Below are 27976 nucleotides of genomic sequence, written 5' to 3'. Positions count from 1 at the left end.
TGTAGCTTGCTCTATTCTTCCAACAGCTTGAGGTTATTCTAAAGTTTTATGCTGGGAAATTAAAAACCTCTACTTCTAAAGAACCTTTTTCATAGACTTGTTGAATTAACTCTTCCACAGTAATTTTTACTGTCTATGGCACCTAAGAAGCTTTCAGGAGATCAAATTATCCTTCTTGTCCCAACTTTATGAATGTCCATTTTATTTCCGTGTATTTCAGTAGTTAGAGATACAGCAGGTGACTGAGTATTTGCCTCCTTCTCCCAAGCAGCCTTTATTAAATAGTCAAGTAGGTTTAAAACATAGTTTTTAAGCACATTTTTTGATTAGAAAAATACTGATTTTTGTGAATCCTGGATTAGATAGATATTAATTCTCCCATGCTATTTTCTGAAACATACACTTCTCCATATACTCTCCAATACTGAAACATTACTTCTCCAAAAGAAAAGAAATACAACCATTTCATACCAGTCATATAGTTCTGTATTTTGTGCATGAAAACAGTTGAAAAAGTTTAGTTTGCTATACATATATATATACACCTCTAAATACACAAGATACTGCAATTCCTCAATTTAATACTAATCCTCTTACCTGAAGATGGTTACAAAAAATAGTCCTAGTTGCTGTAACTTTTTTTTTTTTTTACAAGTTTGACTACGGTTACAAGACCCTGGATTACAAAATGCTCAATTCTATTAGCTTTTAAACTGACGAACAGGCAATTTAGGATGATATGCTTTTAAAGTTGTGTAGCTTATAGCATCTGCCATCATAACAAAAGAGAGTTAAAAAACAACTTTACATCTTTTACTTAAAAACCACATAAGAAATGCAATACAGAACATACTGAAATGGGAATTTTTTGAACAAACAATATATAGTGTTAACAATAAGCATAAGCACTAAGCAGCAATTTTTTTTTTTCCTTTGTGATACTGCTCCAGCAATTTAGTTCCTCATAGATGTAAGACTACAGCTAGCTGACACTGTATGAAGAGATCTGCAGCTGAAATATTGATTTGAACAGTATCTCCCAGAAGTGCTATTCCTTCGAGTAACAGAATGGGATTATTCTTGTGCTCACTGAAGTTATTGTAAAAATTAAATCCCAACTTTCATATGATTTACTTTCCTGCAGAAAATCACATATATGAATATAATGCTGCTATTTCTTAAGCTACCTAACAGAGCAGGTAACTACTATATTTCCACAGGGAAAAGGCTGACAGCAAATCCTACGTATTTTCCTATGAAGAAAAAAAAAAAAAAAAAGAAAAAAAGCTCACCACCAAAAAAACTCCCAAACCTTGAATGTGTTGTTAAAATACTGTATTACGATTTTAAACTCAGGTAATAAAGCATGCCCGCAAAGCATTTCTTTCAACCAAAATCATACCGCAATCAAGGGAACCAGCCCTATTACTGTATTATAAAACTAGACTATTATGGCAGGCTCTCCATTTCCCTATGCATCTTCTAACTCTAAAGACAAGTAACTCCTATTTGTATTCAAAAAAGACTCAATTCAAGCATATTAAAGTTCATGGGCAACCCCCACCCCAATTTGTGTCATAAGCAAGCTCTCCTTTAGCTAGGACCTGGGCTTTTCCTTCTTCATGGGAGTAAAATTCAGCCTCTGAAAACAACATATACTTGCGATCAGAATGATCTTTAAATACCTGCACTAGCTAAATGCTTTTACAATGTTCTTTGTGCATCTTTCCATCCATCTTTGGGCTAAGCCTGGTTTGCAGAATGGCCTATAGCACTATTACCAAGTGCTAAGTCCAAGTCCATAGAATCATTTAGGTTAGAAGGAACCTCTTGTGATCATGTAGTCTGAGACCCCTGCTCAAGCATGGTCAGCTACAGCAGGCTGCCCAGGATCATGTCCAGTCAGGTTTTGAGTATCTCCAGGGATGGTGACTCCTCAACCTTTCTGGTCAACTTGTTCTAGTATTTGACCACCCTCACATAAAAAACTGTTTCTTTGTGTTTCAGATGGAATCGGTGTTTTAACTCAAGTCCACTGCCTCTCAGTCCTGTTACTGAGATCTTCTGAGAAGAGCCTAGCTCCTCCATCTTCACTGCCTCCCATTATGTATTTATATGCAGTGGTAAGATCTCCCCCAAGTCTTTTCTTTCTCAAGCTGAAGAGCTCCAGCTTTCCCAGTCTCTCATACACAGCCTTGTGCTAGACTTGCTCCAGTAAGTTTCTATCTTTTTTGTACTGGGGAGCCCAGAACCGGACACAGCACTCCAGATGCGTCCTCATCAGTGCCAAGAGTAAAGGAAGGATCATCTCCCTCAGCCTGCTACCAAAGCTCTGGCCTTTATTGCCATAAGGGCGCATTGCTGGCTCAGAGTCAGCTGGTTGTCCACCAGGACCCCCAAGGTCTTTCTCAGCAAAGCTGCTTTCCAGCCAGTCAGCTCCTAGGTTGTACTAGTGCTTTGGGTTGTTCCTCAGGGAGCAAGACTTTGCAATCCCCCATGGTGAACTTTGTGAGAATCCTCTGTCCAGTTCTCCAGCCCAATGAGGTCGCTTTGAAAGGCAGTACATCATCTGGTGTTACCAGCCACTCCTTCCAATTTTATATGGTTTGCAAACTTGCTGAGGGATGCACTCCATCCCACAATCTCTGTCATTAATGAAGGTGTTGGAACAGTATTGACCCCAGTATTAAGTCACAGGGTACAACCATTACTGACTTACCTCCAAATGGACTTTGTGCCACTAATTAAAACCCCCCTGTGCTCACTCATTTGGCCAGTACTTAGTCTTCCTCACTTTACACTTGCACTGTTAAACCAGTATGTTATCAGTCTCTCTACTAAAGTCAAAGGTAAACAACATGGACTGTTCTCCCATCATCCACAAAGCTAGCTGTCTCTGTCAAAGGCAATAAGGTTGGTCAAACATGATTTCCCCTTTGTAAATCTATGCTGACTACTCCTGATCACCTTCTTGTCCTTCATGTCTTTGGAAATGCTTTCCAAGAGGATTTCTCCATTACCTTCCTAATGATTAAGGTGGAACTGATTAGCCTGTAGCTCCCCAAATCTTCCTTCTTGTTTTTCCTGAAGATAGGAGTAATATTTTTTTCTTTTCCAGTCTACTGGAAGATATCCCAATCTCCATGACCATTCACGGATAATTAAGAGTGGCCTTGCAGTGGCATTGGCCATCTTCCTCAACAGTTAGCGATGCAACCTGTCAGGCTCATAGACTTTCAGTTTAAATGCACCCTATTCTGGTCCTACCACACCAATGTTCCAGACTTCCCCTCTAGTCTCAGGGGCCTGGCAACCACAAAGGCTTGTTTTACTGGTAGAGACTAATGTAAAGAAGGCACCAAGTACCACATCTTCCCTACCCCACTTGACAGCAGGCCTACCATTTGCTGTTTATGTACTTGCAGAATCTCTTCTTGATGTTCTGCCCGAAGGCTGAGGAACTATCCATAGCTAACGGCTACTCCTGGTCCTTCAGCCACATGCCCTTTGCTAGACTTGTAATATCTCAAACATTCTGGGGCAGTAAGGAAAATGATTTAATTCCACTGGGGGTGGTTCAGGAGTCCAAGCTGATTTTCCCAGCCTATGCTTTGTGCAGTGGAAGGCAACATACAAAAACGGTATTTTTTCATGTTTTGCTCTTTAAAATATTTATTTATTACTATCTCCAATTTCTGTATAAATGGGTAATGTTCTAGATAATGTAGGGATATAAGAAATACTTGGAGGCTCAAGTATTGTATCAGAAAGATGTGCTGACTTTGTAAAAACCGACTACATTTTACATTAGGCAAAATAATGAATAGACTTTTCTGGTTAGGAAGATGTAAAAATAAATGAATGGTTTTCCCTGTAAATTTTACTGCAGAAATCACCTGTATGACTTGCACTTAACCCTTTACTTGTCATGCAGCGTCACAGTACTTCCCCCCCACCCATCCCACAAAACAAAAAAAAAAAAAAACAAATATTCCACTAGTTGTTACAGATTGCACTTTTAAAGCACAGACTTGCCAGTCCTCAGCATTTCCAGTGTCCTATTTAAACTGTTGACATATGCAGTCTTCATTTTATGAAACTGGAAGATTTCGCCTAAGTACTTCTTTTGATGCTGGAGAAATGTTATCTGGGAAGATGACTTCAAACTCTATAATTAAGTCTCCACGTTGGTCAGGATTTTTGGGAAATGGCAAACCATATCCTATAATTCTTCTTCTCATCCCAGGCTTTACAACTTCATTTACTGTCATAGGTATGGTTCTTCCTTCTATCGTTGGCACATTGATGGAGCTGCCACACAAAGCCTAAAGAAAAATTGGATCATGACAAAAAAAAAATGGTCAGAACTTTATCTGTAACTACAACTGAATTTAACTTATTTAGCAAAGACTAGCATTGTAAACAGTATTTCCACTGTACACTACTGAGATGTCAAGATTCAAACACAGTGCTCCTCTCAAAAATGGAAAGCTTCAATTTGCCACTGAATTACTAATCTTATGCAATGGCCACTGATTGGTAATGGGCTTATATACCCTTCAAAGATATTATCAAGTAAGAAAGTAGTTGAGATACAGTGAACTCTTAACTCGTACTTCTCTACAGATGTCCAGCTTCTCAGTTTCCACTGGAAGGAGTCCCATTCCATTTCTTGTGTTTGCATTGTACAGGGGTTTTTCTCTAATAGACTATCAACCTATACTATATAGCATTGCAGAACAAGTGTCTGTAAGCAGAGGCATTGAATTTCACAGCTGTCTTAAGAGAGCATTTGCAATGCACAAAGAAAAGCAAACAACTATTTTAGTGCATCAAAATTAAAACATTACAGACCTCCTGCTTTTTCCAATAGCTTGCTTTCATTTCTAGGATCTGGTAACATTCCAATTCCTCCAACATCACCTGATTCAGCACAATTAGTCTATACTGATAATGTCCAATTTACATAATACAGTAAGTCTAAATAGGCTTTTATCTATGAAGGTACTATATTATCCACATCAACATTAAACACTGTGTTTTCTCCATCTTTTTTAGGTGCCTCAACTCACTTCAAATGTGATTTAGTTAAGAATCATTTAAGGGAGCTCATCATGTACACAAAGAGTTTATAATGCAAACAGAAGTTTATTTCTCCACCTAATGCTAATTAAGAAATAAAAACACATTACACACACTTAGCTACAATATCTTTTAAACAGTGAATGTATCAGGGCTTGTTGTTAAGAACTCTGCTCAGTTGTATTCCTGATTTTTCCTTTTAAAAGCCAATGTGTTTTGACTTGGAACAGAATATAGAAAAAACTATACCATTTTTTGTTGTTATATATAGCTCCTATAACACCTGTTCACAATACTTTATCCTCATGAAATCAATCTCCATGTACTCTGAAATCACACTGAAATAACTTATGACATAAAAAGGCAAACTTAGAATTTGTTGGCAGTGAAAGTATTTAAGACATTTCTACTTTGTCGTACAGAAGTAGCAACCATATCACAGCAGTAAAGAGCATGCTATATTAGATGTACTTGTTAATTTTATTTGTTTGTTATTTCAGATTTTTTTATCAAAAGTTACTGCTTCCACTACTAATAACTGTGCTCTGTAGCCACAGTGACATTACTAGAGTGAAACTATTAAAAAACCCAAAGCAAGAAAACTCACAAACCCACCAGAAGTTTACTGCTGCTGCACAGGGTAGCCATTGTATCATACTGTAACAGGTTTAAATATTTAGAGTTCTACCAAAAGAGAAACTTACCTCCCTTAAGCTGATCTTAACAGGATAGATAATATTTGATCCATCTCTCTTGAAGTGAGAGTGCGGTTTATCTTTAATGATAAAAACAATATCAGCTGGAATCGTGTTAGGTGTTTCATCGCCTTCTTTTGGAAAGGTGATTTTGGTACCTTCTTTCCATCCTCTTTTTATCTCAATAGTAAGAATTTTGTCCTCTGTTCGGACACTTCTACCATCTGGGTTAAGCCTTTTACGTGAAATCCTCATCCTTTTTGTGCAGCCGTGATAGATCTCTTCCAATGACACTTTGAGTTCATGGATTACAGGAGGATCTTGTTTACGACGTAACTGACTACCAACTGTATTTCTTTCCCTTGGAAAACCATTCATACTAAAACTAGTGAAGGAACCAAATGGATCACCATCCACCTCCATGTCTTCAGTGTCTCTGCCACCAGGCATCCTCCTTCCAAAGAAGATCTCAAAAGGATTTGTGCCACCAAAGAAAGCTGCAAATGTTGCATGTGGGTCACCATGGAAGGAGTACCGGAAGGTACCACCCTGTCCATCAGATCCTCCAGCTCCTCCTTTCAAACCTAAGGCAAATAAGCAAAGTTAAAACCAAATCTAATATGAGCATAAGTTTTCGTATTGTTGAGTGTAATGATACTGGAACTGATGAGTCAAAAGGTCTTTGCAGTAGAGTAAAAGGTTTCCTTTTCAATGAGGACTCAACAATAGACTATGCAGTACCAACTAGTAACTCAAAAGCTTGAACAGCAACAAAGTCTGAAGCTCTAGAATGACCCCTACTTCAGAAGAACAAGTATCGCAAACCTAAACTTTTTTTCCATATGATTGAAGCCAGTTATTCAAAGAATTAGCATCTTAAAACAGAAGACTTGATCTTTTCTTGTTCTGCAAAATCTAAGTTGCATCCCTCTTCAAGATCACTTCTGGGGAAAATTATGCAGTATCATATGCAGTATATCTCTGCAGCTCAGCTTTAGCTCTGTGTTAATCAGCTTTACCTCTTTTCCTTTCAGTTTGAGTGAAAACATGCCAATAGTAAAGCAGCCATACGTCTCATAATGTTCAGTTCACCATCCTAAACTTACCACTGCTTGTGCTCCTATGATATAAAATAGGTAAGAAACATGGGAACTTTTTTCAGTGCAGCCACAAATCACAATAGCTTGAAGTTCCTAAGACCCATTTGGGTACAGAAATCTTGCACATACTGTCACTGTCTCTGTGCAAAACAATCAATGTTCTCAAATAGCTTTGTTCTTTCTCTTCTATCTTCTAAAAGAAGAGATCTACATTTCATTTCTTCCAAATAATGATTTCCCTCACAATTCTTACTGGACAGTCCTTTGCATTTCCTGCTCTCTCATTCCAAACCCAGCTAAAAGTTATTCTTCCTAAATGCCTCTTTCCCAACAGGTGTTTTCCAAGTATTTCCTCCTAATAGTTAGTGTTCTCCGGCACTGACCATTTCAGGATACTTTCTCAAACCTTTATTAAGAAGACTTTCAGCCTTTCATCATAGATACTTTTATTTCTAAACTTACAATGTTTGTCTGGCTTGGTTTGTTGATTTTTTTTTTTTTCCAGTCTTACACAGCTCAGTAATACAGCTGCTATCCTGCTTCCATAGCCATAAAAATCTGAACACTTACACTAGTGAGGCATACATTCCCTAAACTTGAAAAAGGGGTTTGGTTTGGGGTTCTTTCGGCTGTTTTGGACCTTCTGTGCTTAAGCTCAATAGTGGTTAACAACAGCAACCAAGACATTAGGATGAGAAACTTTCCCCATCTCAACACCAGACAATATTAAAAGTACTTAGCAACATATAGTACATTCTTCTGTCACAGTACAGTTAATGTAAAACAAGCACATCAGTGGATTCAATGTGATAGTAGAAGGACACTTCCTGGAATAGCTAGCTGAAAGTTACTGAAGGCACATCAAGTTCCCAGCTGTAAAAACACTGATGTTTCCTCCTTCCTCCCACACTACCCACTGCCTTTCCCTCACAACTTCCAGTTACACTGAAATTGAAGAGGCCAGAGAGCAACTGAGGCTCAGTAGGTATTTCCAGATTCACCACTCAAAAATTCATACTTCAGTTTAATATTATGTCCCAAATAAACAGAAATCTACATTTTGAACCTCTGTTTTCAAGTATGCAACACTAGAATGCCAAAGGCTGCACTGCTTTATATGCTTTACTTCAAGCTCTTTGGTGAAAGTGCCTAAAGTTCTATTTTAGGAAAGTAGATAGGATGAGCTGCTGCACTTATTATGCAAATGAGTAAACAGGTATATGATGATACACTGAAAAGAGGCAGGGGGTGAGAAGGAAGAAGTGCAAGGCGGCAAAAGACTCGAGAAGCAACAGTAAGACCTCTGGTATCTACATAAATGCTTTTTTCCTAGGATGTTTTAGTAACAGCACTAAAGCTTTGAACCCATGCACTGGAACAAAAAACAAAAAACCCCATCTTCTCTACACATCTTCTGTAGAAACTGTAAAAACTGAAGGTCTTCTACATGAATTTATGGATGTTAATAAAACCTCTGGATGACAGAGGACCAAATTATTATGTATTCGTAAGAACCCATAATTTTCCCCGAAGTACTGCTATTTAAGTGTCCTCCTTTATATTAACAAACATGGCCCTGAGCAAATGCCAAGGAGCAAGGGGACAGACTTGGCACAATAGAAGTAATTATTTCATGTGGAGTTTCTGATTCCATACATTTAAGGAGAGAGATGTTAATGACTTCCTCTGTTGCTCAATCGTAAGACTGAAAGTCACATAGGTCAAAACAAAAAAAAAACAAAAAAAAACCCAAAAAAAAGTCATCCTCTCCAGATACCCATTTTAGGATAAATATGACATTTCTGAGGCCTCAGTCTCTTGGCATGTTACCACTGTTTACAATTAAAGCTAAAAAATTGTTCTGGTATTTCATGACATAAGCCAAATTCTTTCCTCTCCAGGCAAGAAGCCAAAGAGAACTACGGACTGGACACCTGGGCTTCTGCTCAGGACTACCCTACCTAGATCAAGCAGATTACCCTTTAGCAAAAATTTAAGAAATTAACATATCTCTTTCAACTGCACCTCAGAAAGTGCTATGGCAAGGGAAGAGAGCAGTAAGTGATCCCAGAAAGCTACTGGTGCATCATACAAACTTTTTCAATTCATTAACTTTTTTTTTGTCTGTCAAGTATTTGGCACTTAAAAAAAAAAAACATTAAAAAATAAAACTGTATCAGCACTAAAACTCTGAATCCATTTTACATTTAAAAAGCTAACAAGTCAAAGTTCCAAGCAGTTCAAATGCATTGCCTAAAAATCAACACATTTTGCTTCATTTAACATAATGAAAGTGACTGACCAGAGTATAACACATACATACCTTCCTCCCCAAACTGATCATAAATGTCTCTCTTTTTGGGATCACTCAGCACTTCATAAGCTTCTGCAATCTCTTTGAATTTTTCCTCTGCATGAGGAGACTTGTTCTTATCTGGATGCCATTTAAGGGCTTGTTTTCTGTAAGCCTTTTTGATATCCTCTTCAGAAGCTCCCTTTTCAATTCCCAGGATAGAATAATAATCTTTCCCCATCTTGAGTGTTGGAGAAATTCAGATTTTCCTTGCTATAGAAAAAGCAGTGTCCAGTGTCTTAGCAACGAAGAGATGCTAGAGAAGGAAAAAAAAAAAAATCAAATTTGGAATCGAAACAAACAGAACTGTTATAAATCAACACTCTCTAATACATTAAAGAAACACTAAACAGCTTCTCTGTATTTCGTTCCTTCCCCCTTTGCTCACTTATAAATACCTATACACACTGGACAAGACACAGCCCTCTTTAGAGCCCTCCCATCTACAGTACGTGTCTCTGCTCTTTCTAGAACAACAAATAATACAGGACGTCATTTCCCCAACTGCCCCAGCTGAACAGTCAGCATAGCTTTCACTCCCTCTCACACATACGCATGCGCATGCATGCACGCACACACACACACACACACACACACAGAAAATGCTGAACTTCTATTTCCTCCCTTCTCAAACAACTAGAAAGTTTAAAGGTTTGTGTGATAGTGCCTTGCATCACTAGGCCTGAATCCAGTCTGCTCTGAAGGCAATTCCCCCAACAGTAATACCATAGCCCATATAAATTAATTATAGCATTTTACTTCACTGTTTCTATAGAGACAGCTGTACATGTAACTGTTTTCTAAACATATCGACATGGATTTGTACACTTTCCAGCAAAGGCTACAGAGTATTTTGCACCAAAGATAACTACAAAGCTTCAGAAAGCATGACTTAATTTCTTTAAAAATAAAATTAAGCCACCCTCCACTAGAGTTGACTGCAGCCATATACAATTAAGCAGTAAGAAATCAAATCTGAGAAGAAAACACCATTCAGTTCACCACAACTCAAGCCACTCAACTGTAGCAGGCCCTGACCTCCTCCTACACAAGAAGTAGCATCAAGACTATTATACAAGTATGACAATACATCAAGCAGGTAACTTTCATCTAATTGGATGTCAGCAACAGAAAAATACCTAGTTTCTATGCATCTGTTTTACAATACATAGTGCAGAGAGAATGGTATGGAAGCTTCAGCCTGCAAGACTTCTTTTGGATCTTCTTTAAGAGTTATAGGTCAAGAAATTATCACTACTTGTCAGGATGGCAATAAACTTCAAGACTGACGAGACTGTAGAAACACCCCTCCCTGGAACAAAGTATTAAAATGCACCATTTTGGTCATATCTAGAAGTTACCTGCACAGACATTTCAAGGTTCAATTATGAAGTTACTTGTGTTAAGACAATTAAGTTCAACAGCCTGCCTTTTAATGATAAAAAAGTTTAAGCCAGCATATAGCAGCCAAGGGACCATCAAACTCAAGTGAACACCATCCTTCTGATTCCAGGAACATTGTAATTTGCTTTGCAGAATCTGCTCTAACTTAGAGGAGGTTGACACTGTCAGCCCCCTTTTATTCCTTAGATCCTATCCTTTTCTATTTCTGCAATAGAATTGACTAGATTTCTTCAATGTATCCAGGAACTGCTCAATTTATATTATTTTTTTTAATGAAGGCAGAATAAAGATGAGATTACATCACAGTATTTGAGAAAGCAAGAACTTTTGCATATCTGTAGTTATTATTTGAAATATATGGAGGCCAAAGGGTACTGAAAGAGGGAATAGGCTGCACTTGCCAACAAATCTCTCAGGACTTACTTGCATTTCTGGAACACTGAGAGATACAAGGTTACAGAACGAACCTTTACAGCTAAAGGAGGAAGTTGTTGCTCAGCTCCACATGGAATAAAGTTAAGTCTTTCACTAATCACCCTTTTAGTTTTATCTTTCTTTTGAAAGGGCTGCTTTTGTTAATTTATAATTAGTAGATCAGATGAATTCTCATAGACTAGCATCCGAAATTCAGCATTTTCACCGCTCTGGAGTTTTGAAAAGCAGTAGGTGCAACAGCCTGAATTAAAACCAGGCTTCAGCTGGTTTTATGTACCACTCCCTAGGAAGCTACTTTACTTACATGTGTTAGTGGGCAGTTTTAACCTTACTAGGCTCAGGAAATGGTTGCAAATAGGACAAATCACTATCCAAACCCAGCAGTTATCATACTCTGAACTACAACAGGAAGCAAACATCATCGCTATTGACAGTATAAGATTTAGAGCAGCCTTAAATTCTCTTGCAAAACTAGCAGAGAAAGGAGTTATGCTCATCTATGCTCCCATAGTATGGTTTGAGCAACATCTAGTGGGATTATAACTTGCATCACCTGAAGTACTCCCACCAGCGAGTGTCTGAGAAGGACCTCATTTAGGTCACCATGTTGTCATATAATGGAATTTTCAGAACAGCAGTAACTCAGACTAGTTCCAGGATTGTATTTGTCATGTTTTTTAAAAACCTCTGGTCAATGGAAATGGCAGAGGGTGCATACACTAGTTTAATAAAAACAAGGCATAAGAAATTTTCCCAATTGAGAATATCATATTAAACACTGATGTCTCCTTTTAAGTATCAAAAGGATACTGAAGGAGCTGCAATTAGCAAAGCTTAGCACTCCCTTTTTCATTAAAAGACACAATGGTCAGGATTTCTTCTTAAATCAAGTTTGTTTTCCTTGAATGTCAAAACTTATAAATTCTGGTAACAAAAAAATATTGCACTGGGACATTCTGACAATCAATCACAGTGAGTAACTGCTCAGGCATCCTTTCTCTCCCTACAGAGAGGAACATGCTATTCTGGCATCAGTGCCAAGTTATACCCCTAATTAGATAACTTATTCTCCCAAAATGAAGTTAGGATTTTGAGCAAGATGTACAGCAATGACTTCATTACTTCTACTTTTCCACTCTGAAGGGGATCTTCACGTCAGAATGAATTTTACAGTCTAGAATTTCACATCTCCTAAGAGTTGACAGGATAACTGGAGCACGGCTTTCCAGAAAACATGTTCCTTCTTTTTTTCCATGCTGAAACCTTTTCTCATGTAATCAGAGAACTTTTGGAAATACATGTAGGCTGCAGTTCCTCTTACATGCTTATTAAGTTCTTTAACCAATCTGTAATAGGAGACTCTATCTCCCTTAGAAGTAGTGAACACTTTTAAAAATTATTATTATTACAAGACTCGCATGCACAAGATGAACATCTAATGATGGCACTAATTACCATTTGGGTACATCCAGTCATACCATGACATCTTAAGACACTGAAATCCATTCAGTAACTGTGATAAGTTTTTACACCTTCCAATCTTCCTAGTATTAGAGCAATTTCAAGGACAGAGAATGAATCACAGCTGTGGATTTTGAGAAGTCTAAATATCTAATCTCTGCAAATCTTTTTTGTCCATTTTGTCCTTTTATCTCACATTCCTCTTCACAGGGAAAGAAAAGAAGGAAAATCCTTCATGTACTCTCCACAACAAGGACTTCTGGCATTGCAGACCCTTCAAGTAAGCACAGAAACAGAAACCAAAACAGCTTAGGAAAACAAGCCTACTACCACCACCACCAAAACCCCTTTACTTTTACTGCTATAGTCCCGTCTTCCCTATATGTTACCACAAACACCTAGAATTTGAAGCACTTAAACTCTCACAGACTGAAAAGATTCCGCTTCCAATATGTCTGAATAAGATTTTTATTTTCTGCTTAAATGCCAACCAAGCATCCCCTACCTACTTCAGAATACTGTTGTGGTACTCTTCTTATGCACTGAGAAAGTTAGCAGACTGTATTTGTTCCACGCTTCCTTACACTGATGTTATTTGTTACAGTCGAAATTAAAATCCAAATACATAAAATGGGAATTTCAGTTTAAGCTTTTTGAAGTCATCTGGAAAAAAAAAGTGTCTTCAACTATAACAAATTACTAAAAAGCCAAGTAGACAATTTACTACAGAATTAATAGAATTTTGAAAGGGTACAGAACTTGCCTAACTTAAGCCTACTTTCATCTAGAAGATTTTCCATTTTCTTTGATTTAAAACCGAGAAAGTAACATTTCACTTTTCAAATACAAGAATTCCTTTTTTAATTTAGAAATGTTTATGAAATATACGCTAGGAAGCCATAACTTGTTCCTTTGATAGTTCACCTTTACTTCCAAGATTGAGTTTGACTACTCACATTCGGCATTTCACTTGAGTTACTATTTCAGTGAAATAACTGTGGCTTTAAGATATCTTTCCAACTATTCACTCTGAACAACTGTACTTCAACTCGCATACATATGGACAAGTGATACACATCATAACTTTGGCAGAACAGTGGGAGCAAGGTCATACCACTTCCAGGTCTTAGAAGAGTAGCATTAACTCTGAATTCATTGCTCTCTTTAAAGAAGCATTCATAAGAACTGCCATTAAGGAAACATTCACAGTAACAGCTACACTGAACTGAAATTCTAGATTAATCATAAATAAACACCAGTATGTTTTTTTTTTTAAAGGAAAAGCTTCAAAGCAGGATAGTACTGTTATTTCCTGGAATATATGAGATTGAATAAAAATGTTGACTATTTCCTACAAATTAAGCCATTTCTTATGCTTTCCTCAACTATTAAGCCTCCAAATCAAAACTGAAAAAGACAGGACTAGATCACTGAACACGTTAAAGAGCAAACAAAACCACAAAGGCAAATTCCAGACAGATCACAACTATAAATACACATGTGCACATAAATGTCAAGGCAGAGGAGCCAAATCCCTCCCCAGAAAAGCTCTTCCACAATTAAGTATCATAATATTTGCCAACCCGCATTGATGAATGGAATAAATTTACACTCTCCCTACAATAATTTGAAGAACGCACATCTATATACAAAATTTACTATAAGACCATCCATTATTTTCCCACAGAAAAAGAATTTGACAATGACTTTTCTCCCCACCATCTTCACCTGTATATAGTTGTTAAATGAGCTACATTTATACTTTGTGAATAAGACCTTGCACAAGCAAACCCCATTCATTAATTTCACTACAGAAGTATTCAGCAACTAGTTTCATACATAGAAATAAATCCTAGAGTTTACAACAGAAGCAACAAATAGTTGAAATGTTTTTTTAGAGCTAACAAAGTGAGAAGTGAGATCTGCAGAGTCTAAGAATCCTTTCTAATTATTCAACAGCCCTTAAAAAAAAAAAAAAGCTTCACGGAGTCACACACTTCATACCCAAGTAACTACCCAAATTTATCAAGTTTGTACACGTTCTCTGGAGAAACATGCTGCTACTGTGATGGAAGTACGAAGTTCATTGTAGACAATGAATCTAGGGCTGATTTTACATATAAATAATCATATAAGAAAGTGAAATACCACAAAAACTTAAAAATAATAATGGAATTATAAAGTTACAATAGACAGTGACACTAACTTTGTTAAGGAGCATTCTTGAGTAACCCCACAATAATTTTATGTTTTCATTTTGCATACATCGTGCCTTGGCAACACTCTACTTGTAAGAGATGCAATTTGAAATGCACCCTGAAGCACTCACTAGTTAATGCATTATATAAACCATAATTTCTTTCCTAAGGCATATGCAACAGTGCAATTTAATGCAATTCACTGACAACAGAAGCTTGCATTAAAAAGACTTTCTGGCTTCTGATTTCCTCCCAGATTAAAAAGGAAGACATATAGTGGGACAGGTATAGTCATGCTTTACAAAAATATCTGCCTTCTATTAGACAGATATCCAAGTCACTGTGAAACAGTACTTCCTAGGACCCATACCTACTACACTTTCCATATCTAAAAAGTCGATAGCATTGTCTGGAAAGAACTGGTCTGATTATTTTTGGTTCAGGAAGACATATGAAATGAAACTGCATGATACAAAGTTATTTAAGAGAATTAAATTCATTATATTTAAGTAATACCAGTCCTAGCATCAACAAAATATATTGATAGTAGTGGTTCTGCTTCAAAATAATGTTGATTATATTCCTGGAATATCATGAAGCTATGCTTCTGTCAGCAAGCCGAAGGACATGTTTTTAAGGTCTTTTGTGAAAAATACACATTCCAGAGCTGACATGAATTTATAGCTCAAGTTCAAGTGTTACCTCTCAAAATGCATACTGCTATGACCCAGAGATATAATGTTACCACTTCTGAACTTTCAAAATGAATTTTTAAGCCTGTGATTCATGCAGCCTCCAATTTTATTTGGAAAAATATATGACAAGACAGCAGGCACTAGCAATTTTTTTTATCCATTTTCTTTTTCTTGTTACTTCTGTAACAATAGACGAAAAATTAGGAACATTATGCACAACTGAAAATGCCCATCATATTTTCACATTAAAACTCACTATTATTATATATTAAGTTACAGGGTTGGGCTCTTCTGTTCAGAAATTGAGTATTTCTGATACAGACAATGCTAGAAAAAGAAAAAATAAATCTAACTATCAAGTAATATTATATCAAACAGTCACAACTATCTTCAAAAACACAAGGACACTAACAACACATACACACTGATCCCTTATCACCACATAGCAAACTAATATGTCATTAACAAAGAATTGCTTTCTCATACCCAATTCTTGTCTACTAAGTCATAATTGCTACTGTAGTGGAAAATACAGTAAAAAAATTAAATACACTTGGAAGAATTTTCCAGATTTAACTTTCCACTGCTGAGATGGAATGAACATGTTCTTGCAAGCAGGCAAAGTTCTTAGGACTCAGTTATGATGTAATGTGTCAATGACAATGCAACTAACTCCCCCTTATTTCATAGTGTGATTAACTACTTCAGTCAAGTACCAGACTGCACTTGGGGGAAAAAATAAAATGGGAATATCTTAAGTATGGTCACACAAAGCAACACAGACACAAAGTATTTTCTTCTACAGATTAAGGCTTCCCTCTTCTGAAAGAATACACAGATTCCACAAGTATTTTTCTATTCCTTACTCAGATTCAGTGTCCAGTTCCCACTCACATAAATTTCTGTAAAGGACTCTTCATCAAAACACTGGTCAACCAGGAAAAATGCCAATCATGCAAAACATTTAACAGGTTCCCTCATATTACTGACTACGCCTATTTACCACACTATCACAAACTTCAAGTAGTAAACAACACTGCTGCCACACACTTTTGTAAACCTCTATATGAAGAGGTGTACTGTGCTGGTAAGGAGAAGTATCTTCTCACTGTTACTACAAAAAAAAAAAAAAAAGTAAAATTGAATTCATAAAGAAGCTGAAGTTCCTTCTCCTCTAAGAGATCATTCTATTTTGATGAGTTTTGTGCAATTTACTATTAAGATACCAGCTTGGGGAAAAGAAATCAGAAAAACAGAGGAGTCAAAGCTCCTCCTTTCAATTTGACATATAAATCTGGATTTCTGTCCTAACTACTTTTGGCTCTGACTGCCATCACACTCACAAATTTATCAAGGACTCAAGGAATTCTGTCCTGAAACAACCCATATGCAAATAAAGAATTGGACTTACTCAGATATTTATCACACTGTACCAGTCAGGTTTCTGACTCTTTGTTGCCAACCTTCCCATGTTGGTTGTGTAACAAGTAAAGATATTTAATATTATGAACAGCTTGAGGCTTTGTAATCGTTCAGTTTCCCACCAACACTAGTTGCTTTTTATTTGAATGTATTAAGTTTTATAGCCTTTCCAGTAATTGTTTTAAGAAACAACATACTGCTGTACAACACACAATGCACATCTTTCAGATTCTCAGACCCTGAGTATGTTTTAAATACTGTCACACAGGAGTATTTTATTGGTTATATATATGCTTTATACGTATTTTATTGGTTATATATATGCTTTATACGTATGCCCCAGGCTTCCAAGTTACACTGTGTTCTCACCACCAACAGTATACCATATAACAAAGTAGATATTGTTTATAAAAGGTAAAAAAATTGCTGATTTTGATCAGTGTGAAAAAGCAAACAAGATTGCTTGGTAGCTAGCAAAAGAAGCCATAGAAGTGCCAGGAAGTAGTAGGTAAGGAACTGAGAACAAAACAGAAAACATTATAATATCATAGGAACAGCACAGTACATCTGCAGCATAACCTGGTACAGTTCTGTTAGCTTCAACTCCCCAAAACCAAGTATATGTAGGGTGGTTTTTTTTAACATGTTCATAAAAGGACCATAAAAAATGATCAAAGCTATGCAAATGCTCCCACATGAGAAACAACTGAGGAGGCCTGAGCTCTTCAGTCTGTAAAGATAGAAGTCACAAAGGTCTACAAGGTCTACCAATGATGGAGAAAGGAGGAGGAGGCATGAACTGTTCATGGTCTACTCCCATCTAAGGCAGAGCCACCATGTGAAACTAGCAGAAGCCAGTTTCAACAACAAAATTAAGAAGGTCTACAAGTGAGAGAATTACCTGCTAAAGGACACTCAAAACTCAAGAACAGTTTCAGTGGAACACTGAAATAGTATAGAAGAGATTCACTGTTTCTCGACAGAGAAGCCAGGTCCCTGAGCTACAAACATCTGGAAGCCTAGGAAGGGGGAAAAGACAACTATGTGCTTCCTTTGTTCTAACCTTCCCTGAAGCATCTACTTATGGCCACTTTCAAATGCAAATTAGTGGGCTAAACAAACCACTTAATGGACAACCAGTTCAGAGCTCAAGATGAGCACCTTTAGATTCATTAAAACTTCAATGTAATGTAATTGAGCCACTTCCACGTTGGACAGAATGAACACTTTCTAACACAGAAGCTTAAAATGTGAGCACTGGCACTATGTAGTCAACCTCAGAGACACACAGGTGCTGTCCAAATGTATGGGTTCAGCCAAGTGCTATAGGTCTTCTCCACCCAACATCTTAGAAGGGAAGTATATGAGTACTCTTTAACATGCTTCCTTGCCATAAAACTGGAGTATTGTTTTGTATATGTAAAAAAAAAAAAAAAAAAACCAACAAAAAAACTGCCTGGACAGTTGGTGGGAGCTTTTTGCTTTGCTTTTTCAGTTTGAAGTTTTTTTTCAGTTGTGAGATTTTTTGGTTTGGGGTTTGTTTTTTTTTTGGGGGGGTGGGTGGTATTTTGTTGGGGTGTTTGGTTTGTTGGGGTTTTTTAATGTACATGCACTACAGGCATGTTACTTAAAACTGACTTGAAATTACAATCCACGGTACCACTTACAACCATGTTGCCTCCTCTTTCTCTGCTACCACCTCTCCACCTGTTCCTATAAAACAAGTACATAAAAAGGACATGTACACCTCTGCCCTCATTGTCCTACCTACAGATTTGTTTATTACACAAACCTTGGAAAATAAGCAAAAAATATTAAATATACCTGTACTATTTTCCAACTAAGTGACATAGAGGGGTGCCGCTTACAATAAACAGACTTTTTTAGAAGAAGCACTTAGTAACACGTATAAAGATGTTTCTAATATTCCTGTTTTCAGTAAAAGTGAAGCTTAATTCAACATACCATTCACTGGATTCAGCCCCACTCCTGAAGCACAGAAGGGGCTAAAATCTCCCCTAAAAGCACAGAGACAGAATAGCAAACTCATACACTACTGCAGTCCTACATTCTCCATCCCACAGACAAGAGCCAGCTGGCACAAACCAAAGTAATGTTTGCTCTGGGCCAGCTGAGACTGGACAGAAGGCCAATCAGCTCAGACCATGGGAACTAGGGTTGGCTCCCTACCAGCTCTTCCACCAAATGAATCCTGATGTAGGAGAACTTCTGTGACCTAATAGTAGTGGTATGTACTGATTAACAGGAAAAGGACAATGGAAAAATAGTGTTAGTTTCCACAATAACCCTTGCTGACTTTCCTTCAAGAAATTGGAATGGAAAAAAACAATTTAAAGGCATTTTAAATTGTATTTATTTCAATACCCTACATAAAATTAGTTACCACAGTTCCCTTATCACCCAGGAAACATTAAGATAGGCAGGCTGTTAATATAATATTTCAGTGGAAGTAGCATACAACAGCTCCTCTTTTAGCCTTTCACCTGTAGATAAGGGAGGGTGCCACCTCTTAACAATTTACCAGTGTATACCTTAACAATGGTAGCAACCCCTTCATTCACAACAAAGGAACCCTTAAGGGGTTTCTTTCCCCAAACAATATAATTCACAACCTGCTGTCTCAGCAAAGCAGCAGCAGAGCATTCAGGGCACCTGTAGAATAAAGACAGTCCTTACAGTTTAGCTCTTAGCTAAAAATCTCTGGGAAGCTGGCACTTGCACAACTCAGATATGACCTGCTCTGAACCCGAAGTCTTTCTTTCCAATGGTTCTCAACCTATCACTAAGCATTTGGAATCATTCTATTTTAAAAAAAATAAAACCCGCCCCAACACACTGCCAGTTTGGAACGTTCACTAATGGAACATAATACATTACAGAAATATTTTCCTACTGGTGAGGATGCTCAACAGGTTTAAACTGAAGACCGATACGTTCATCTAGAGTTCTATCACTACTTCAGTCATGTTCCATAATTAAGGAACAGAGAAGTCATGCCTGCAAGTTATTTTTTCCTCCTTGTTTTCTGAAACAATTGAGAAACTATCAGCAAACAGAACAGCTGAGAGAAAAATATGAATAAACATGACACTGATCACAGTTATGGATCACATGTTAAGAGGGTGAAGGGTAGATTGAAGATGCCTGCACAATCCCTATCCACACTCTATTTGATGGTTCCCCCCCCCAATAGAAAAAGAAAGCTATTTTATCAGTCTTGATGAAGAGGCCAACTGCAAAAACAAGTAAATTCACTTGGAAAAGTGATTCAGCTACACTGTATTGTTTTTAATTGTCATTATACTCCAACAAGATGAAAGTTATTCATTCATTACCAAATAAGGAACTGCATACATTTTTGCTGTGGACATGTGATCACACTGTTCTTACATAAGCAAAAGTAGACGGTCACACTCAATGATTTTTCTGGAGTGTGCTCGTCAAAATCCCACCCAGCTGCTGATTCACGCAGCTAGTTTCACATGCAAGGCTGAAAACACACATGCTTAACTGCTGCATAAAGACAAGAACTGGAAAAGATGTCAGAACAACTGTTTAACCTGAAAGGAGAATACATATCAGTAAGAATGTACTGCTGTTCACCTACAGGAGACAGAAATAAAGGCAGCCCTAGTTATAAGAATGTTCTGGAATAAAAGCCAAAATAGTTGCTCTTTACTCTTTCAAATGTTTCAACCATAGCTTATATCAGGTTTCTTTATATTCTCTACAGGAAATACCCATCCACAGTCAAAAGGTTTACAGGTGTATAGTCTTCTGTTTAAGCTAAACTTATGGAACCTCCTGTTTTCCTGCTCTTCACTCACATCAAGTCTTATCATGACATCCACATGAAACATTCATCCCTTTCCAAGTCAATGCAGCACTGTAACTGAGGGCTCATTTTTAAATACAACTGGTCTTTTAATTATTACCCAAAGATACTATTAACCACCTGATACTGAAGGGGCAGTCAGACTACAGCATTCTCTAAGCTATCTTTAGGTATCGATTTATTACAGAAAAATATCTTTGGACATTCACAAACTTCACTACAAGCAATTCTTTTCCCCAGAACATATATGTAACCCTACCAACAAAGTTTAAGAGGATTTTCAGTCATAATCACAGTTTCTTGGACTGAAGGGATTAGTAATTTAAAACTTCAAAAACAACCCTTCAGTTTTTCCTTCTTTCCTCACCCTCGGGTGACATTTACCTTTCTATGCGCTTTCTTTTTTTTTTCTTTTGACACTGATACGTGCACAGTTATGTTAAAAATAAGGTGCTCTGACTCGCAAATTAACAAATACAATTGTTAGATATAATTAAACAGCTTCAGAAATAATACTAGTAGGGACCAGGCCTATGTAATTAGGAAGTACACCAATCCAGAAAGTAATCAAGTTTTTCCCACCTTGAGATTAGAATTCTGAACATTACTGCCTAATTTAACAAAATTATGTATTTATAGGCTTATTAACAACCTGTAGGCACAATTTTCAGTGATCTGTTGACAGACGGATACATTCCATCCCCTACAACTACTACACCCATATTTGTTCTCCTAATTCTCATTCATATGCAACTTCCATGCCTTAGCTCCATCAACCAATTTAAAGCGAGGCCTTTCACACTTTTTCTTCCCACCATTTTCCACCATCTGGGAGGAGTTTGCAAATGTCAACAGCAAACAAATTCTCTGAGCTCTCAAAAGTTTTTTTTCCCATGACATTCACACAAAAACATCCCCATCCCACACCCCCCCCAACAAGTCAGAATCTGAACACTGATGACCACATTATCACGCTGACTCATATTATCCAACTGCCTTTTGTACTACATTCTTTCTATATGGTGATCCACACTGTCTCATTGCATACTTCAGCAGTATTTAAGGAAGACGTGCATGTTCTCAGATCTACCCTTCGGTATTTCATAGAATCATAGAATAGTTAGGGTTGGAAAGGACCTTAAGATCATCCAGTTCCAACCCCCCTGCCATGGGCAGAGACACCTCACACTAAATCATGTCACCCAAGGCTTCATCCAACCTGGCCTTGAACAGTGCCAGGGATAGAGCATTTACAACCTCCCTGGGCAACCCATTCCAGTGCCTCACCACCCTAACAGGAAAGAATTTCTTCCTTATATCCAATCTAAATTTCCCCTGTTTAAGTTTTAACCCATTACCCCTTGTCCTGTCACTACAGTCCCTAATGAAGAGTCCCCCCCCAACATCCCTATAGGCCCCCTTCAGATACTGGAAGGCTGCTGTGAGGTCTCCACGCAGCCTTCTCTTCTCCAGGCTGAACAGCCCCCAACTTTCTCAGCCTGTCTTCATACAGGAGGTGCTTCAGTCCCCTGATCATCCTTGTGGCCCTTCTCTGGACTTGTTCCAACAGTTCCATGTCCTTTTTATGTTGAGGACACGAGAACTGCACACAATACTCCAGGTGAGGTCTCACGAGAGCAGAGGGGCAGGATCACTTCCTTCGACCTGCTGGTCACGCTTCTTTTGATGCAGCCCAGGATACGGCTGGCTTTCTGGGCTGCGAGCGCATACTGAAGCCGGCTCATGTTCATTTTCTCATCAATCAACACCCCCAAGTCCTTCTCCACAGGGCTCCTCTGAATCTCTTCTCTGCCCAACCTGTAGCTGTGCCTGGGATTGCTCCGACCCTGGTGTAGGACCTTGCACTTGGCATGGTTAAACTTCATGAGGTTGGCATCAGCCCACCTCACAAGTGTGTCAAATTCCCTCTGGATGCCATTCCTTCCCTCCAGTGTATCAACCGAACCACACAGCTTGGTGTCATTGGCAAACTTGCTGAGGGTGCTCTCAATCCCACTGTCCATGTCAGCGACAAAGATGTTTAACAAGATCGGTCCCAACACTGATCCCTGAGGGGCACCACTCGTTACTGGTCTCCAGCTGGACACTGAGCCATCGACCACAACTCTTTGCATGTGGCCATCCAGCCAGTTCTTTATCCACTGAGTGGTCCACCTACCAAACTGATGTCTCTCCAATTCAGAGACAAGGATGTTGCGTGGGACAGTGTCGAACACAATTTACGACACACCTAATGAAATTTAACAGCCTTCTGTAAACTAGTCAAAATCCTAGTCACATCAGCCTTTTACTGCTCAACTGTCCTCAAGCCCAGAATCAAATTTGCTGGTAGACATCAGCAGCACCCTTAGGACAAATCCCCCTTCTTCCCTTTAAAGTTTTACTATTAGATTTCCTTTCAGCAGCTCCAACCCAATTCTAGCTTTAAATCAAAACACACAAGATTAACAAGAGTAAAATGTGGAAGACAAATGCTGTAAGCAATCTACAGTATTTCTACAGCTTTTCTTCAACTACTTAATACAGTAAAACTGCTTTGCTAAGTGCAGTATGACTAAATGTAAGCCAGGACTCCAAATCTCTCAAGATTTTTGAAATTTACTACATAAAAATTGGTAGAGAGGGGACCAGATATGGGCTTAGGGAGCAAATTCACTCTTGCTCTTCTCCCAAAAGGCAAGGAAAAAGCTACATTATCATCACGGAGTGAAGGCAGATGTGACAGCAGCTGCAGCAGAGCAGGCTGCCCCTCCTTTTCAACATTCCCACCTTCTCACACAAATACTTTTTCCTACCCCCTCCAGTTCCTCAGTAACAAACCATGCCTGTGCATCTGTCTAGAATGAAGCATAACAGGAGTGTTTGCTGGCTGGGTAGGAAGACAACTGGCCGTCACTTAGATTACCCTGTGTAGGTGATCTAAGTTGGTGAATTCTGCACAGTAATATTATTTCAGTGCTAAGAACTGTTCTACTTGACCCCCATCTCTCTCAAAAGAGAACTTACAAGCATTGTATAGGTTTTGTAGACAGTTTAAGTTATGCTTAATATTATGGGTTTTCTATCAATACATTCTCTTTCACATCCAAATTGTAAATCTGAAATTTGTAATTACTTCTTCAGTGCACGTGGTAAATATGAAAGCTCATGACAGATCAACAGCTGTTCGGATATAGAGAACATGCTGAATCTTTTCTCAGCAGTTACACAGGGAGTTTTCTACTAATAATGTTGCAGATCCTGGACACCCTTTGCCAGTGCAGGAGCATGAACTGACTGTCAGGGCCTAGACTGCTTGATTTAAATCTCCCAAAGTGATGAACTCATCAGAAAACAACTGCAAATTTCCTCACACCAACAATGACTTGCAGAAAGCAGAAGCAGGCAGATATAAAGCTATCACAATGGTTATCCTTTTCTGATAGAGACCATAATCACTTTTCCTATAGAGGTGTTTAATGTACTGAGGCAAAGGTAAACAAAACATGGTACCTAGAGAGTTGCAGAGGCAACTTAACAAGAAATAGTTTATGACCCTGTGAGAGGTCTCCCTACCCATCCTAGCAAACCACTTCTTTCAGGACTGTCTTACCCTTTGCTCTGGTCACCAGAGAGCAAAGTTGAAGTTAATTGTTTAAGAGAAAAAAAAAACAAGAACAGAAAAAAAACCACAACATACACCACCCCAAAACAAAACAAACAAACAAAAAAAGCCATACACAAAACCCAACAAAAACGCAAAAACAAACACAGAACTAAATGTGAGCATGCACTGAAGTGCCTTGGTTTATGCAGAGGATTTGGGTTAGTTCCACACTTATGCTTTTGCAATACCTGAAATAAGCTAATTTAAGAAATATAAAATACCCAGACTAACTTTTGGTAGAAGTAAGGATTCCTTCGCATACACAAAATTTTTTTAAAAACAACTCAAAGCCACACAAATGTGGGGTTTTTTGCTTGTGTTTTAGTGTTGTTAACCTCCCTGCAGACTATCCATTACTTAAGTCTATGACAATCCACACTACTCATAAAGTTTTCTGACTTGTTGGATTTTTCATTCAAAGTACCTCTTTCTCAGTAATCATATCTACCAGAATGCTCTAGTCTAATGATTACTGAATAAAACCCAACAACTATGGACTGTAAACCATGACAGATGTCATTTTCTGACAAGTTTACTTAAGGGAGACACCTTCCTCCAACCTCTAACAGAAATACTGAGCGACATTTTAAAATTCCATACTCTGTTACCTCTTATGTCTTTCACTAGTTAATAAAATTCTGGAAGTGGCAGACTACTATACTTTCCTCATTAGCAAGGGGAAGTTACTGTACAAGTGAGGCTTATTTTTCACAGCAAAACCAAAGATCTCATGCTCTAGCAGCACAGTGCAAATGTTTGCTTACCAGTACACCACATTTAATTTCTTAAAAGGCAGATTTCAGAAAACAGGCAATGAGTAATTTTTGCAAGTAAGAAAGCAGAATAACCTAATACGTGCTGCTGTTACCAGTCAGCAACGCGCTTGAAAAAATACTGCAGTTAGCACGCAGTGTTAAGGGGTTAGATCTTCACCCCACTCCATTAAGATATTAAAAAGAAGGGATTAATCCCATAGGGATAATTTTCTCTACAGAAGTATCATTTAATAAAAGGAAATGGAGAGTGCTTAAGAGATACAGGTTTCTAGCAGATAGGATCCAAGTGCCGTCATGGGAAATACAGATAGAAGTAACTCTTCCATTGTTGATAAAGGTCATTAGATTAGGAACAGTAAAAATAAGAACTTAGTATCTATACAGATTTAAGATCTTACTCCTCTGTAATTTGTTAGGTTTGGTGCTCTACCTGAAGGCCCAAGAAATACAGTAACTTCAAGAATCATATATATATATCTCGGCTTTCAAATGAAGCATCACCTCACGCTGTGGTCAAAAGCTGATAAATTCAAAACTGACATTCACTTATCAGTTGTTTACAAATGCAACTAGAATGCTTGTAGTCCCGCCCAAGAGTGTTTTTATTAGCCCAAGGCATTATAACTACTTACAAATAGCAATATTATACAGTTAAAGCCCTTCTCACAGAACTTAACAAAGAATCACTTGCCCATTTCATAAAAATAAAAAGCAAAGCACATAGACCCTCTACATTTAGTAAGCAAAGAGCCATAAAAGGCATAGCCTTTTATGTATTAGCTTTAATGCCTCACAGTCAACTATTGCTCAACTTACTGATTTGCACACCATGGCTGGTATATGCAGACAAATTCTCATTAACAAAGAAAATTAAAAAATAGTTCAAGGTCAAAGTGTTGCTTAGAAATAGCAGAGTTAAGCATAAAAAGTAAGTTCCCACTTTCCAAACCTATTTTTGCTTTCCCCCTGCCCTCCCCAACTACCACAGCTACATTAATGGAAGGTATATGATAATTCTTAATAGGCTTTTCCAGCCAAAGTATCACAACAGCAAATTTCACCTAGCTCTAATTATATACAGTAATCTGCCCAAAAGCATGTACAAATTCTGATTTTGTGGAATATATTTACCTTAAAATCCTTTTGAGCTATATTACTTCAAAGTTTTACAGAAGGAAAAAAAAAACCAACCCAGCACATGTTCTCAGCTTCCTCTGGTGGAGTTATCTGGGAAGAAACTGCAGTATGATCTGACCTTAGCAGCTGTACTTAGTCTTACTAAGATGATCCATGTATAAACAGCCAGAATTGAAGGGACCAGCAAGAACACAGGATTTCTCAAAGCAACATGGAGCTACAAGGCTAGCAAAAAAAAAGAAAACGGCAGGATGCACTTTCTCAAATAACTCCAACAGAGCTGCCCCCTCCCTGCATAGAGCCCAAGACGAGGCAAAGTCCAAAGCAACAGCTGCTTAATTTAAACTGACAACAAACAGACTCATTCAGGTTAGAAAAGACATCCCACTCTTCATCTTAAAAGCACACATCGTTAAAAAACCCAAATATTAATGTAATGAAAGAGTCGATGAAAAAACTACAGTTCGATGCATATAAATAATTTTTTAAATGCAAAGCATTCTCTCAGAACAGTATAGAAAACAGTTACACAGCTTAGTTCCCCTTCAGTATTACCCAGTCCCTACTGCTATAACAGCTAAGTAGATATTCTGTGACCTTATCTAGATGTGAAGTCTTCGCAACACTGTCATCCATATTCAGCATAACACCACAGCACGTCAGAGGACCCAAACAGGGCCCAGATTAAAGCACGACCAGCTCCAATTTTTTATTTAAGCTTGTGGTTGTGCAGTCGAGAGAAAAAAAAAACAAACAAAAAAACACACCAAACACAACAAGAAGAAAAAAAAAACAAAACAAAAAAAGAACCCAAATAAAAAAAAAACCCTTCAAATTGCAACAACTGTATAGTAACAGAACAAGAAATACACAATCTTGGACGCTGCAGGAGGCGGCAAGTAAAGCTTCCTGAAAAGCGAACGAATAAAAAACCAAACTGCCTCGCTCCATGGAGCGGTGGAAACAACGAAAAGCCGCCGGAAGACAGCGCCGGGCCGCGCCCGAGTGACACAACGGCCAGGGCACCGCAAAGAGCACGGCCGAGGGGACGGGCCGCACAGCCCCAGGCGCAAGCAGGGCTGCCCCGGCTCAACAGCTCTGCCTCTAAGCGGGAGCCTGACAAGGCACCCCTCACCTCTCCAGCCACAGCCAAGCCTCCACCGCCAGACACCGAGGTTTCTTCCCTGAAATAGAACTTATATTATTTTTCCTAGCTGTCCCGCGTCACACCGTGGGTGCGCTGACAGGGCCCGGCAGCCGTGCAATAGCACGGCATTAAGAACAGCCTCCTCCACAAGACAACACCAGGCTAAAACGGAGAAAAGGCCCGGCTTACCCGGCAGCTACCTTCCTCACCCGGTCCTCAGCTAGCCCAGAAACCCGTTGGGACGGAATACAGCTACCAGAACACCTCCCCGGGCACAACCTAACGCGGCCAGGCAGGCAGCCAAGCCGCATCCGCGGTGCTGCCGGCTGCCCTCGGGCCCCTTCCCTGACCGCCCTCACCACTCACCTGACAGACGCTGCCTTAAACAGCCCCCGGGCCAAGCTCGCTCCCGGCACCCTCCACACCCCGAGCGCGACTCCCACTAGCGCACCACGGACTCAAAACCAAATCTCGCGAGATCTACCTGCCGCGCCTTGCGGCGGGGCTCTGAGATCCTCCTTCCCCACACCACGTGATGCTCCCAGCCC

General features: G+C 38.6%; 1 protein-coding gene across 3 annotated transcripts; it reads right to left on the bottom strand.

Moving 5' to 3' along the window:
* Nucleotides 1-463: 463 nt before the first annotated feature.
* Nucleotides 464-27976, bottom strand: DNAJB4 (DnaJ heat shock protein family (Hsp40) member B4). Of its 3 annotated transcripts, none has more exons than XM_061451589.1 (4): nt 27795-27976; nt 9201-9486; nt 5787-6361; nt 464-4325 (listed from the first exon to the last, which is right to left on the bottom strand). In XM_061451589.1, the coding sequence occupies exons 2-4, from the start codon at nt 9409-9411 to the stop codon at nt 4092-4094; spliced, it is 1020 nt and encodes a 339-aa protein (XP_061307573.1). In that variant the 5' UTR covers nt 9412-9486; nt 27795-27976; the 3' UTR covers nt 464-4091. The 3 variants fall into 3 exon arrangements, with proteins under 3 accessions (XP_061307573.1, XP_061307574.1, XP_061307575.1); XM_061451590.1 differs by lacking the exon at nt 27795-27976 and adding an exon at nt 24278-24321; XM_061451591.1 differs by lacking the exon at nt 27795-27976 and adding an exon at nt 15910-16096.

The sequence above is a fragment of the Pezoporus flaviventris genome, unplaced genomic scaffold (genome assembly GCF_033815535.1).
Source record: "Pezoporus flaviventris isolate CSIRO_AGI_PZ_B2104156 unplaced genomic scaffold, CSIRO_AGI_Pfla_v1 ptg000013l, whole genome shotgun sequence".
In the NCBI taxonomy this organism is placed as follows: Eukaryota; Metazoa; Chordata; class Aves; order Psittaciformes; family Psittacidae; genus Pezoporus; species Pezoporus flaviventris.
Note: the sequence above shows the minus strand (reverse complement) of the source record. Positions and strands in the feature narration are given on the sequence as shown.